The sequence below is a fragment of the Aptenodytes forsteri genome, unplaced genomic scaffold (assembly GCF_000699145.1).
Source record: "Aptenodytes forsteri isolate BGI_AS27 unplaced genomic scaffold, ASM69914v1 Scaffold172, whole genome shotgun sequence".
Classification (NCBI taxonomy): Eukaryota; Metazoa; Chordata; class Aves; order Sphenisciformes; family Spheniscidae; genus Aptenodytes; species Aptenodytes forsteri.
In genome coordinates this window covers 11,082,790-11,097,943 of record NW_008795018.1, presented here as the reverse complement: position 1 = coordinate 11,097,943, position 15,154 = coordinate 11,082,790, and the positions used below count along the sequence as shown (strand labels likewise).

The 15,154-nt window shown below is 39.4% G+C and overlaps 1 protein-coding gene across 1 annotated transcript; it reads left to right on the top strand.

Moving 5' to 3' along the window:
* The first annotated feature begins 3,878 nt into the window (after positions 1-3,878).
* On the top strand, positions 3,879-15,154 carry STEAP2 (STEAP2 metalloreductase). Its single transcript, XM_009275682.1, has 4 exons — positions 3,879-4,370; positions 6,044-6,571; positions 8,218-8,382; positions 14,870-15,154. Exons 1-4 carry the CDS (start codon positions 3,879-3,881, stop codon positions 15,152-15,154), a joined length of 1,470 nt encoding a protein of 489 aa, XP_009273957.1.

Here is a 15,154-nt window from a genome sequence, read left to right as displayed (position 1 = left end):
GGGGTCCTCTGGGTTAGATACCCGCATCGCGCTGCCGCCCTCTAACCTGCCGAGCGGGCACCGGCCTTCACCCGGCGTCCAGCCAGCCCCTCGCCTCAGCCCTCACCCCGTAAGTTCCCGCCCGAGCGAATGGTCACAAATTCAGTGACTGCCCGGCTTTCTGTTTGTTCGTTTTTCTCCTCCAGTAGTTATTTTTCCAAGAGCAGTTTTTCACGTCTGTGTCACCTTCTGGCTGACAGAGCTCTGTAGTGTTTTCTTAGCTTATCTAAGGGCAAATGTCAAATTTATGTCGCTTCTACTATTTTTTATATCTGTGAAGCCAGATATTTTGTAAAAGAAGGTTGGTTTTGTTGCAGTCTGTTCCTGAATAACCCACCTTAGCTGTTTCTTACCATCTGCTTCCCGTCTAACTATTTACAAATTGATTGCTCAATAACTTACGTAAAATCTGTTCAGAGGCTGAAGTTAGGCTAACAAGTCTTTGCTTTCCTCAGTCCTCCTCCTCCCCTCTTTTAGAGGTATGCGCTAATCTGCCTCTCTTGTCCTCTCTGAGTTCTCAAGATGTCACTTTGATCAGCATTTTAAGCATCAAGGGTGGATTTCATAAGTGTCTGCTGACTTGAAAATCTTTATCTTATCTTTAACTTTATCCTGTATTCTTAAATCACCTTTTTCCACTTTGACCTCACCTTCTGTCTCCCTGTAAAAGGAATTTCATTAAATATCTATTCACAATTAACCTTTCTGCTGGGGGCTGAAATAAAGAAGACACTTAACACTTTGTCCTACTTTGTGTCACCTATAATTTGTTCCTTTTTCTCTTAAGTTATAAACCTTGCCTTCTGTCTTTTATTGTATTTATGGAAACTTTACTTGTTACCCTTTATGTCCTCCACTAGTTATAACTCATTTCTGTACCATTGCTGTTCTGATTTTATCCCTACATGATAGCACTGTCTCTTTATACTGTTCCTTAGCCGTGCACACACACCCCTTTTTTTTTATTTTTTGTGTGATTTTTCAGGTCATTAAAGCTCTCCTGATGCAGTTGAAACAGTCTTACACACTCTCTTTCCTCTGAATTGCTGTTGTGCATTTAATATAGTCCCTTTCAGTAACTGCCAGCTCTCTGATCTCTTCCATCTCTTAGATTATTTGCCCAAGAGTCATGTCTGCCTATTCCCTGAGGTTTTTTTATGAAGTCTGTTAGTTTTAGTCTGTTCTTCACACTCTACTTTCCTTAGAACAGGCAGTGAGAAACTTTGGCCAGTGGGCCAAATTCAGCTCACCAGAGCAATTCATCATGTCCAAATCCTTGATGCTCACTCTCCTAAGGATCCTTTGGACAAAAACTGAAAGTAGGCTGCAGTATGGTTAAATGGTACTGGTAGACCATTTCCTCACGGTGGTTCCCTTTCTATCCCAAAGTTTTGCATGACCTTCACATCACATGGCATGAACTGAAATGGGCCTCTGTAATCACATGGTGAAAGCATACGTGTTCTGTCATATCCAGTTGATGTATATCTCTTATCTGATCAAAATATAGCTATTGTCATTACGTTCCTGGATGTGAACCCATCATGGTACAGGAAATACTGGTATTTTGGTCATGTGTTAGATACATTTCAGGTCATGTGGTAAGACAGAAGTCAATGTTTTCTCAGTGCATGCATACGTGGTCTGCCTCTGCCAGAAAGATTCACTGTTAAGAATACTGATTTTGTGGTCACTTTCACATATTGCTTTCCATCTTCAGAGTCTCAGTCCAGTTTCAGTGAGCTCTTCCCTTCTAGTCAAAGCTGAAATGAAAAATGCCCATTCTTCTAGTAGCTTGCTCCAATTTCTGAAACACAAAGCTACTTTCAATTGTGGGAGGCTGTTCACCACACACACTGCATTCCTAGCCGATGCCTCGGTAGAGTCCCCCACTGGTGATTAGTTACCATCGTATCAGCTCTTGGATGGTGGCTCAGGAAGAGGTTCATTAAACTCCTCCTTTCTATGTGGTCTGTTGTTGATTGCTCCCAAGACAGCAAATTCATGGTTTCTCTTTGCTCCTTCTTAGCCTGCCTTTCCTCATTGCTTCCTTCATTTTCAGAACTCATTCCTTTTCTACAGTGCAGAACCACTTATGTCATAACTGTGGTTTCATGTGAAGACTTCCCTCCTGGGGGTTGTTTTGTTGGTTTTTTTAATGTCTTTTTGTCTTTGTTACAGCTTTACTGCAGTTCTGTGACCTCTTCTCTCCAAAGCTATAGCAGTATTTCTTTTAATTTTCTGTGAGCTTTAGTCTCTGTTCTTCTTCAAAGCCTCTCTTACTGCATTGAATTCGAGTCCTAAAACTCTCTTCCGTTTTAATATTGCATGAAATCTATCTCTTCCTGCCATTAGCATTTTGTGGAATGCTGTCCCATGTGCTTGTCTCCAGGATTTGTCTTCTCTGCCTAGTGAGAAAAATTCTGTTAGGCATATTTGTGACCCATGGCCTTGAATCCTTTACCCTTGCACCCACAGTTAATCCTTATACATCCATGGCCAGACCTAGCAGTCTGACCTAGCAGTGTCATTAGTGATCTCATGAATAGGTCTTGACAAATTTCCCTTGTTGTCTTTGCCATTGGATCCATGTGTGCCGCCCATTTCCCTGGCTGACAGGTGAGTATGTCAGATGGATGTCTGTGTCATGGTGGTAGCCATGGCATTTGCAGCTTTGAGACTTTTGCATCCCTTCCTTCCTGGCCTATATAGGATACCACGATAATAACCTGCATAAGCTTTTAATGGAATTCAGCTTCCATGAACTCCCTGTCCTTATGCCAGTCACAGGCATAATATTTTCCATAATTACCCAGTTTTCCTTACATGTTTCTTCTCATTATTCCATTGACCATTAGTTTCAGGAGCACAAAGTTATCTTACGGTACAATATTCTGGGGCAGTGGAAGATAGGGAATAGGAGAAGATGGAAAAAATATCATAGAATCATAGAATCATTGAGGTTGGAAAAGACCTCTAAGATCATCGAGTCCAACCGTCAACCCAACACCACCATGTCCACTAAACCATGTCCCTAAGTGCCTCATCTACTCGTCTTTTAAATACCTCCAGGGATGGGGACTCAACCACTTCCCTGGGCAGCCTGTTCCAATGTTTCACCACTCTTTCAGTAAAGAAATTTTTCCTTACATCCAATCTAAACCTCCCCTGGCGCAACTTGAGGCCATTTCCTCTCGTCCTATCGCTTGTTACTTGGGAGAAGAGACCAACACCCACCTCGCTACAACCTCCTTTCAGCGAGTTGTAGAGAGCGATGAGATCTCCCCTCAGCCTCCTTTTCTCCAGGCTAAACAACCCCAGTTCCCTCAGCCGCTCCTCATAAGACTTGTTCTCCAGACCCCTCACCAGCCTCGTTGCCCTTCTCTGGACACGCTCCAGCACCTCAATGTCCTTCTTGTAGTGAGGGGCCCAAAACTGAACACAGTATTCGAGATGCGGCCTCACCAGTGCCGAGTACAGGGGCACGATCACTTCCCTGCTCCTGCTGGCCACACTATTTCTGATACAAGCCAGGACGCTATTGGCCTTCTTGGCCAATTTACTTCTGTAACTGTGTTATTGAAGTGCTTGAAGTATTTTATGTTTGTCCTTGTATTAGTGACACATTGCAAGACAAAATTGATTAGCACATACTTTATTAAGGGAAAAATATAACATGAAACTTAGAATGACATATTTTGTTCCCAGACGTGTTTATGGATCTGATGTCTTGTAAAATTGTATGATGCTGCATTTTTCCTTCTGTTGCTTTCACCTTTTTTTTTTTTTTCTTTTTTTTCCCCCAGAAGAAATCGTTGTAGGTTTGGTGTCTTGGAAGTATGGAATCAATCTCTATGATGGGAAGTCCTAAGAACCTCAATGAAACTTTCCTACCAAATGTTGCCAATGGCATCAAGGATGCCAGTAAGACCACAATAGGCATCATTGGAAGTGGAGACTTTGCTAAGTCATTGACAATTAGGCTTATCAGATGCGGGTACCACGTGGTTGTAGGAAGCAGAAACCCTAAACTTGCTGCCGAGTTCTTTCCCCATGTGGTTGATGTCACTCACTATGAAGATGCAGTAGCAAAAACAAACATCATTTTTGTAGCCATACACAGAGAACATTATGCCTCTTTGTGGGACCTCAAGCATTTACTTGCTGGTAAAATTCTGATTGATGTCAGCAATAATACAAGAGTAGACCAATATCCAGACTCCAATGCAGAGTATTTGGCATCACTTTTCCCAGATTCCCTGATTGTCAAAGGATTCAATGTTGTTTCAGCTTGGTCACTGCAGTTAGGACCAAAGGATGCCAGCAGACAGGTAAATGTTATATTTGTATTAATTTAAGTTGTTTGTAAGATGAAAATGACAGGAACTGAATGTAAGCAGCCAGAACTCATGGGATTCATCCTGCCTGACTTAACGTACCTAAAATGTTGGGCCTTTAGTTTAAGTTTTAGTAGCCAATAAAACTCTCAGAGTCTAGTTCATCCCACAGTAAGACATCTAGAGTAAGTGGTCCAAATTGTCCCCTGGCATGCCTGTTTATCTTTAAAGATTGCAGAAGAAATGTGGGTACTAGCTTAGACTAGACAGCTGACCTTTAGATGACTACAGTCAGAGGAGAGGAGTTGGGTTTTAATGTCTTCTGTAGGAAATACGTTAATTTTTATCCCTATGCTCTATACAAGGATAGAGGCAGTCTTTCCCAGTATATTTTAGTTTCAGTATTGGTTTACATGGGGTGAAGTATTGAAGGAGATGCACAGGAATCTGTGCATCCCAGTGCTCAGGAGTCAGCTGTTCTAAAAATGCTTGCATTCAATGTAACAGCAAAGTGAATGAAAGAAATTATCTAGCTTTTAGAATGCCCCAAGATCATAAATATGAGGAAACAGACGGAGGCACATATGTTTCTAAGGGATCATTCATTTGATCCAGGACTGCTTGGGTATATCATGTTCAAGTTCCTTCCCAGTATGTTCCCCAAATCCATCCTGCATATAGAAAAGACAGGTTTATGTTTTTCATGCTTTGCTGAAGTGATACAAAGGATTTAAGCCTATGCAAGAACCCAGTCCTTCACAGCTTTATGGACTCTGAGAAATGCATGAGAAATGACTGGTGTAACGTGACTACTGGAGACTAAATTGAGTTTTCTGGCACTTCAGGTAGATTTCAAATGGAATGCAATTGATATAGAATTAGCATAATTTTAAAAATAATCTCACCGTACTATTTTTATCCCCTTTCAGAATACGGCTGCACTATAAGTAATTAACTTCTGTCAAAACTGATCATGTTTGCTCTAACGCAGATGCTCAGAAAACAGCATTGGGCAAACTATAGCCCACTGTACATTTTAAAGGAACTTCAAAGTACTTTGTAGCAGTACATTTCTCTCACTATGTAATAAACTGGTCTTTAGAAGGAGTTCTTATTTGGCTGCTGGTTTTTGTCTTTTCTGTTAAACATTAAGTTTTTGTGGAAATCTGGATTGTGAAGTTAAGCTAAAATGGTTATACATGGAGAGATTACACAGTTCTCCGCTTTGCATTCTGTTTATGCTACAGCTGTTTTAGGGTCATCATTCAAGATTCCTGTATTTCTGAGAGACTCGTGATTTTCTGAAATGCTTCTAGCCATTGTTTCAAGTTCAGTCCAGCCCTGCAGACATTTCAGTGTGGGGGGTTTCAGTGTGCAGATTACCAGGGCATCCCACAGTCAGCTCATTATTAACTCCAAGAAAAAGCCAATTTTGTTTTGGTTACTCTGTTGGTAAATATGCTAAGTGTACATATTTTCATTTTGGCTGGATTTGTATATGGTTTCATTCTCATCTCGGTGATAGAAGCTGGGATAACAGTGTACAGTTTTAGCAGTAGTGCTGTGGTTTTGACCTGGAGGCCCTTAAGGTTTTTTTGTGTGGGTTTTTTTTTTACCTTTGAGTCTCTTTCTCTGACTACAGACAATTCACTTGACTTTCCCAACAGGTCTATATATGCAGTAACAATGTTCAGGCTCGCCATCAAGTTATTGAGCTTGCCCGTCAGCTCAGTTTTATTCCTATTGATTTGGGGGCATTGTCATCTTCAAGGGAGATTGAAAACTTACCTCTGCGACTGTTCACACTGTGGAAGGGGCCTGTGGTGATTGCCATTAGCCTGGCAACGTTTTTCTTCATCTATTCCTTCATCAGAGATGTAATCCATCCATACATGAGAAATCAGCAGAGTGACTTTTACAAGATCCCCATCGAGATCGTGAACAAGACTCTACCAATTGTTGCTATCACTTTACTTTCTCTAGTGTATTTATCAGGACTTCTTGCAGCTGCTTATCAGCTCTACTATGGTACTAAGTATAGGCGATTTCCACCTTGGCTGGACAACTGGCTCCAGTGTCGAAAGCAGCTTGGACTGCTCAGTTTTTTCTTTGCAGCAGTGCATGTGGCATACAGCCTCTGCTTACCTATGAGGAGATCGGAGCGATACTTGTTCCTCAATATGGCATATCAACAGGTAAGCCAATCTTTAGTTCAGTAAGCCAAAAATGCCTTGGCTGTATGGATATGGCTCATGAATGCAATATATATGTTTTCTTAATCTGTTTCACTGTTTTCAGCGGAGAATATTACGGGTTATCTTATGTATAGCTAGTGCCAAGTAAGAAGGGAGACTAAAAGAAACATCTGTGCATTGTGCTCACCTCATGGGTCAAGCTGCAGTCAAGTTTGTGTGGTAGGGGAATAAAGGATGTGTCCTACTTAAATCCCTGATAGTAATATACACAAGGAGAATGTAGGATAGACAAGACAAGAGCAACAGCAGGAAACTTCTGAGTTTCTGAGGTATGTTCCTCTCTATGTATACTTAACATGTGGGGGAAGTATGTATATCGTAAGTGCATTTACAAGTGTGAACAAAGTATAAGGGTAGATACTATAATAATGATTACAGATACAACTATGTTTACAAAATGAAAATGCTGTTACTTTGTAACATTTTGGACCAGTAGTAAAAATATTTTATTTATTAAAAAAATCTGTGAACATTATCTATTCTTGGCCATAGAAATTAACTCTCAGTTCCCAGGAGCAATTGGTCTTGCATAACCCTGAAACAATCTCTGACAAATCTGTCATCCTTTAGAAGAGGGTGTGATGCTCCTGTCTGTCAGAGAGGTAGCTTATTGTCACCTTTAAAGTGGCAGAAAAGCAGCATTGCCAGAAAAGCGGCATTGCCATTCAGCACATAAAGTTTGCAGGAAAGAGAGATGTGATGGAACAGAAAGAAAAGCAAACTAAGGAAATCAAATCAAATGGAACAAATTAACGGGGATTGGGTCCACAAATTCGAAAAGGGCTAGCATGAAAAATTGAACTTAAGAGAAAGGCAGGAAGAGCAAAACTATAAAAGGCAGCAAGAAACTGTAATTGTTCACACTTTGTATTAGTAAAGGACCCACTGATACTTTTACTGAAAAATTATCTTGGTTTTAATAATATTGTAAAACTCTCACTTGCTAATATTCCTAGTGAAAAACTTTCAAGACATGCCATATCACAATAGTTCACCTGAAAGTGGAAAAATAATTGAATATCCAAGCTTCTTAATTGTTAAGAACCTGAGTTGTTTCTTTTTTCTGGTAAAGCTCTCCAATGAGAACAATCTTGGATGTATCTGATGTCAACAGTGAAAGAGGCAAAATAACTTGGACTCAGTATAGGGAGCTGAAGCAAAACCAGGAAATGATGCAATTCTATTTCTAAATGTAACAAACTAAAAACAAATTGCAGATTACCCAATTTATGTTATAGAATTTAAGTTTCCAGGGTCTGAAGAACACAGCTACTTTTCTACAGTATATAGGAATGCTCAGATTTATCTGTTTTTATAACATAATTGTTATAAATAGTATATAATGTTACATTTTCTTTTAACAGCTCAGATGAGTTTCCACATTTAACATATTTTTAATCTAAAAAGAGCCATTACCAGCAGTAAGGAAATAGTTGTTTTTCTCCAAGACATGAAGAAACCTCTGAAATATTTGACCCCATTTTATAGTTGTCCTGTGACTGTAGAGTTTTACTCAGCAAAGTAACTTCTGTTGATATTTTTAATATTCTGTAGAATAAAGTGCTTCCTTTCTGCTCTTTCATCAGGTTCATGCAAATGTTGAAAATTCTTGGAATGAGGAAGAAGTGTGGCGAATTGAAATGTATATCTCCTTTGGAATAATGAGTCTTGGATTGCTTTCTTTGCTGGCAGTAACTTCCATCCCTTCAGTAAACAGTGCCTTAAACTGGAGGGAGTTCAGTTTTATTCAGGTGTGTTACTTTTTAAATAAGGGGGTTTTGTTGTTAATAAGAATTCCTTGATGATGATCATGATCATGATCACAAACAAAAGCACTTTGCAACATGATGAGAGCTTTTTTTTATCCTCTCTCTGGTAAGTTAATAAAAACAACATATCCTTACTCAGCAGATATATTACCATGAAGGTGCTTTAAGCATTTCATGAGTGTTAGAATAGGAATTTGCATTTTACACTTCTTGGTCTTAAATAACCAATGTAGCTAAGACCAAATGAGCACTAAGCTATTCCTTTTCCATTGTTAGAATTTCTTGCTAAATTCAAATTAGATGAATTTGGACAAACTTGCTAAAGGCAATGATACTGATGAGGTACTACTATATGTAGATGCACAAAACTGTTAAAATTGAAGACTTAATTTGTCCTGCAGGATTTTTATTGCACAGCCCTCTGACAGCCGTGGTGTCATTGATTCAGTTTTGCTTCCCCTCTTCTGTGTGGGAATTAATACAGCTCTCAACTGCGTTATTCCCATTAGCTGAAAATACCCATTAGTAAAATATGAAGCTTTGTTTATTAAAAGCAGAGGCTTTTCCTGGTCCTGGCATGCCTTCCGCGGCCCTCTTTCCTCAGATAAATATCTACTACAGGCAGACCTAACCAGCATAAAATACTGAGAAATATAGGCTTTAATAAACAGCTTAGTGTTTGCTTCCAAACAAAATTGCCATTAGTTTTAAGTAGCAGTCAGTGATAAGAACTTTTATTAGGATTCAGTCTTGTGATAAATTTCCTAAGTGCATACACACAATTTTGGGTTTTGTTATGTTTTGTTTTGTTCTCTGACTTTGGATTCAGTACTCTAGGTTTAACTCAGTCTTTTCTGATTAATGTTTTCTCAACACAGATACTGTAATAATATTGCCTAATTGTTAGTCCTGTCACTGTTTACAAATTCCTACCTTCAGAACACAGGCACTGGCTTTACTGTTCAGGGCTTGAGTTGCACTTCATAATTTACAGACATTTTAGAGGGAGTGATGGGGAACACTTCTTTGGCTGTAGTTGTCAGAGGTCTTCTGTCTGTAAAGTCTTCCCTTCCCCTAGGTTTTCCATTGGTGGAACACTCCAGGTAGGCCTACAAAAAGTTTGCTGAAATATTTTTCAAATTAGAGTTCCCCTGACAGAACTATTTATTTTCACTCATAGTTTTGAGCCTTCAGAGGGAGTAAATACCCATTTTGTATTGTTGCAACATCCCTGCCATCCAGAGTTCTCTGTGAGGGGACAATAGTACTGCTCTTGGGTGATGTAAAACATTAGTGCAAAAGGGAAAAATATATGTTCACTCATGAGTGAGGTGATGCCTTTATCCAATAATGACTTCCAGCCACAAACCAAGCATTTGTGTCTTGCTTTTCCTTACTCAAATTTCCAAATTTCAGGCTTGTGTGACTGAGTCAAAACCCACACAATAATCACATAATGATGTGTCTACAGTTTCTCACCTCAATACTTCCCACTGAGAACAACATGTTATTGTTTGCTCATCTTAGTAAATGCAGTTTCACCAAAATAAGGGTCTGGCCTCCTCTAAAGAGTTTTACCACTAAAACATACTCAGTCTTGAGTCCTACTAGGAAAATCTGAGTTTAGGATTAACAGATTATTAACATATACAGTATAGACTATTTTCTAGCCTTGTTCCAGTAGTACAAGCCCTGAGCAGCATCTCCCCTACCTACAGTGGTTCAAACAGCCTTCTACCACAGTCTTCCAAATACTGTAAAGAAACTCCAGTTGTGAATGTTTTTGCCCAGAAATCATTGCTGTCTTTGATATCCCCAATTATTTTGGAGATGCCTCCATCTTACCTAGCGTGGTTTCACAACACAGGCATCAGCAGCCCCAAAAATTCCAGCCTGCTTGATCAAGGGAAAAGGACTTTAAGAGGAGAAGCACTGCAGGCTCCGCTCATTCCCTCAGTGTATGAATATGAACGAAGTGAGATATGAGACAGTGGAATAGTGATGCAAAACGGAGTTACTGTGTCAGCCCACAGGGAGCTAAGAGACCAGCAGAAAACTTGAGTTGCTGCAGTAAAGAGCTGACCACTGTACAAAACAAATATCTGATTACTTCATCATGATTCAGAGAGAAACACTCATAACATCCAGATGGAGGAGCCACAGAACCAGGCAGTGATGAAGAGTTTGCTCAGTAGGAGATCCTAGATGATGGAAACTTAGCATGAAACTTTGCAGGCATCTTAACATGACGCAGAGTTGGAGCTTACTGAAGAAAGAAGCAGTGAAGAAGCTGGGGCTGATAAACCAATGTATCAGTTTTCTTAAACGCCACTTCGGTACTCTTCTTTTTCTCTTCTAAACATACTTGGGTAAGGAACAAAGGTAGACGTGGGCAAGGAATAAAAAAGAATTCATATTTTGACAGAGCAGGCAGAATAACTAGCCTAAACCAACACACTGCAAACAGAAAAAGGCATTTATTGAAACCAGTCCTTGAGCGTTCACATAAATTACATGGAAGTGGAGAATGTTGTCTGCAAGCAGTGCTGCACTGGGTCCTTCAGTGTTCTGAAGGAAGTTAAACTGTAAATATATAATTTAAGTATAAATGACTACTGCTTTTGTTTTCCAGTCTAAGAGTTCAAGTCCAAAGCACATCAATCAAAGTGGCAATGGACAGAGCAGACTGGCTTTGAAAGCTGAGCTTTATGTCTCTTAGCAAAAATCAGCAGAAATCTGCCATTTGCATAGTAGGAAGCTAATCTTTTTATAAACATTCCTTTTGTCTGCTAGCACAATCCTAAAGTTTTTTGGAGACAGTATTCCTAAAACTTCTCTTGCACACACACTTTGAGGAAGGGCTGCCCTGCCTTGGTTGTCACACAAGAATAGGATACTTTTCTCCCAGATTAAAGAAGAATGAGGCTTGAGTATTTAGCCAGTTTATGGATAAGATTCCAGCCAGAATTGCTACAGCTTGTTTGTAAGTTTAGCAATATCCTGTTACTGGGGGAATCTGAAGTATACCTTGCATAAACATAGGCTTTGGAAAATACCTTTTGTATATATAAATGGCTTGGAACTACTCAACCATTGTGAAGGTAGAAATTCCTGAAGGAGATTTGCCCCACAGCAGATTTGTGTCTCTATATATGTACATCTTCCTGGTAACATTTTAGGGATTTTTATCCTGCATCTTTTCCACTCCTCTAACACTTTTTTTTCGCCCCAAACAATGCCAGTTTGTCCAGTTTATCAATGGCCTTGGCTGGGAATCTCCCACATTGGCTAAAAAACTGACTTTGATCAGGAAGGAAAAAAAACAAAACAGGGAAGACTTAGAGAAAAGCTAAAAGACTGGGGAGTCCGTAGGAAATGTGCTAATCTATTACTCAGCTTCCAGAAAACACAGTATTATGAAAGATAAGGAAGCAAAGCAACCAAAGATGTTCTTCCCCTTTTCCCAGCAGCCATCCTAGCGCCTAGGTGGAGGGTTCCCAAGACTTAAAACTGATATTGCTACTCATTCACCAATGTGAATTTACCAGTCAAAGAAAAGTATCCCTTCTTGCTGCTTTCAAAAGTCCTCTGCTCTTAAAGAAGTTATCATCTTGTGCCTCTCCTGGCCTCCCTGTGGTAACATCAGTGTAAGTGATCTTCCAGCTCTCGTAGACATACTCATCCCTTTCCTTTTGTGTCTTAAGAAGCCAGGAAAAGATGACAGAAATGCAATATATATATTCCATCTGAAGCACAACTACATTTCAGGAAATCCATTGTCTTTGATCTCTGTATTCCCTCCTCCACATTGTCCAGTCATAAACTTGTGCAGAAGAAAATAACCTTGCATACCTGAATGGTAGCAGCTCTCTCACCTTTCCAGTATTAAACAGATTGCTTTCTAGCAATTAGTAACTCCCACAGCACAATCATCATTTATTTCTCAATAACTGAAACATCTTTCATGTTAGCATCCATAGGGATGGCCAGCTTTGGAATATGGCTTTCTGACACTACCGCTGGCCAAGATTTGTAGTATGATCCAGTGCTACCAACTGATTTTATTTTTACTGTTCAGCTGCCCAACAGTGCCTTTTCCTGCACTAGCTGATGTCTTTTTGTCCAAGCCTGCTTCAGTCAGTTCTGAGTTTCTTCATTTTACTACTGTACAGCCATTGCTGTAGTCTTTGAACATTTGCGGATACAGAAAAATCAAGTCTTTATAACAAACAGAGGAGTTTTGTACTGACACAGCCTCCTGCAGTGGAGTTTTACTTAAGTAGCAAAGGCAGCCAGTCTTGCTTGTACTTCTGGAAAAGTCATTGTCAGTAGCTGCAAGCTGGGATAAATGCTCTTAATGGAACTTTCTAGTGCAGATCTGCCCTGACTAAACAAACCAAAGACTGCACAATGCAAAGTTGTGTGGAGGACATCCTCTTTCTAGCTAAGCGGTGTTATAACTGTCAAAAGTACAGCACAGAAATAGGGCAAGTAAGGGCCTGGTAGAAGAAAATACCATTGGTAACTGACAGAAGCTCCTATAGGAGTGTCTTTGTTGTCAGATTTTTCGATGAGTGGTTGAAATCGTCCAGTACATACTAGCACATGCCCTACCAACACTTCAAAGAAGCATATGGCAACTTTCCACAGGGCAAAAAAAAGGACTTAATAGAAGTGCATCATATGTTTTTCTTGTCCTTGTGGTGTTAGTTCAAAATGTACTGATAAATGTACTGATGTACTGCTTAGCTTCCATTTTGACCATTGGATAGAAAGACATATATAGATGTCTCTGTAGTTTGCAGATGGAATTTAAATAAGCATTTTTTTTTTTTTTAAGTATTTGGGAAGAGTCTGTATAACATTTCCCTCCTGTTTCTTTTTCAAGAATTGTTATAGTTCTCGTCAGTAAGCCTGATGAAGAAATGAGGGATATGATTCATTTGTGCCCTTCTCCCTGCTGGCAGTGATATAACAGCAATGAATTCAGGACAGTCATACCAGCAAAAATCTGCAATAACATATTCAAACATCAGCTTTGATAGTATTGTTTGCTATCCAAATTTCTTACCAGAACTTCCGTTCAGATACCGCATATGCCATTTTCATATCCACAAGTGGTTGTCTGATTGTTCTGTTTCTTATGGAATATTTTGGGAGCAAATTGTTCTTTTTTAAGAAGAAAGGTGCAGGATATCTAAAACGTACCAACATGGCTCTGAAACCATTGGCAAAAAAATGCATAAATATTTGCAAGTTAAAAAACATGGTACCAATCTCTAGAAATCAATAAAAGTATTTTCCTTTTTGTACCATTGTATCTGTGAATCCTTGCAAATGGTATTAGCTCAGACATTCTCCTTTCCCTAGAAACTGGTTAATCTTGAAGTAGAAAGAATGAATTCTTTCACTATTATAGACCTTAGGCTGCATTTTTCTCTGCCTGTCTGTTTACTGGAATTAAACCAAACCTTGGTAGCCAGTTACCTTTCTTAATATTCATTCTCTGTTTTGATGATTTTCTACAAACGTTTCCCAACGAAGTTACTCATTACATCAGTTTTGGCCAAAAAGAGTTTTTCTTCATTTGAAATGATCACCATCAGAATTCAAAGCATAGTACTCTTTTTTACCATGGTTTGGCAAAGTCAAGGTTAATACATTTAACTCAAATCTGCCGAGCAATAGAACTACAGGATTCTTAAAAGGGCAGATTCACAGAAACGGTGAATGACCGCTATTAGCACTACCTTCTGTGGCATGCTCTAGATTAGGTGATAAGAGGTCCTCTGCAGGGTGCTGTGGAAACCTTGTACTTCACGTTTCATCCAGCACTACCTGTTTATGATAAACTGCATCGTTGCCTTGTGCCATTATGCCCAAGTCCTGCAGTCCAGATATTCCCGTTAACCAGCAGGCAACAGCTGATGGAGAAGGGTAAGGGATGGTTTATGCTAACTTCAGACAAGTGGATGTAGGCCACTGTGAGGAAGAAGCAAACTGCACCTCTCAGAATGATAAAAAACTGGAGTGTTAGGCCCAGATCTCTTCCAGCAGAATTGCATTGTTCCATAATCATGAATCTTGGAAGTGATCTATCCTCATAATTAAGAAACAGGGAACTTACTTAATTTCCAATCACAACTGATGTTGTTCCAGTAACTTCACTGGGATTGTTCCTTATTCGCATACATATCCTGAAGTTGACTTCCATTACTTAGAATTTGGGCAAACAGCATCTTCATTTCAGCTTTGACTAAGGCCTATAGATGCTAGCAGAGATATGTTATAAATCAGTGTTCAGTCCATAGTTTTCAGAACATGTGAACTTAAAACCACATACTGTTAATTTAAAATAGTGTATAGGTAAGAGATTTTAACATGATGTCTAATAGAAATGTCAAAATAATGGGTTATGAAGGACCAAGTACTATTATCTCTTTTTCTTCTGTTTTCTCTTTTTTCGAAGTCTACACTTGGATACGTTGCTCTGCTCATAAGTACTTTCCATGTACTGATTTACGGATGGAAAAGAGCTTTTGAAGAAGAGTATTACAGATTTTATACACCACCAAATTTTGTTCTTGCCCTTGTTCTGCCTTCCATTGTAATTCTAGGTAAGATCATTTTACTTTTGCCATGTGTAAGTAGGAAACTGAGGAGAATTCGAAGAGGATGGGAGAAAAGCCATGTTACAGAAGAAGCAAGTGGGTCAGTTCCTCATCTCTCCCCGGAAAGGATAACTGTGATGTGA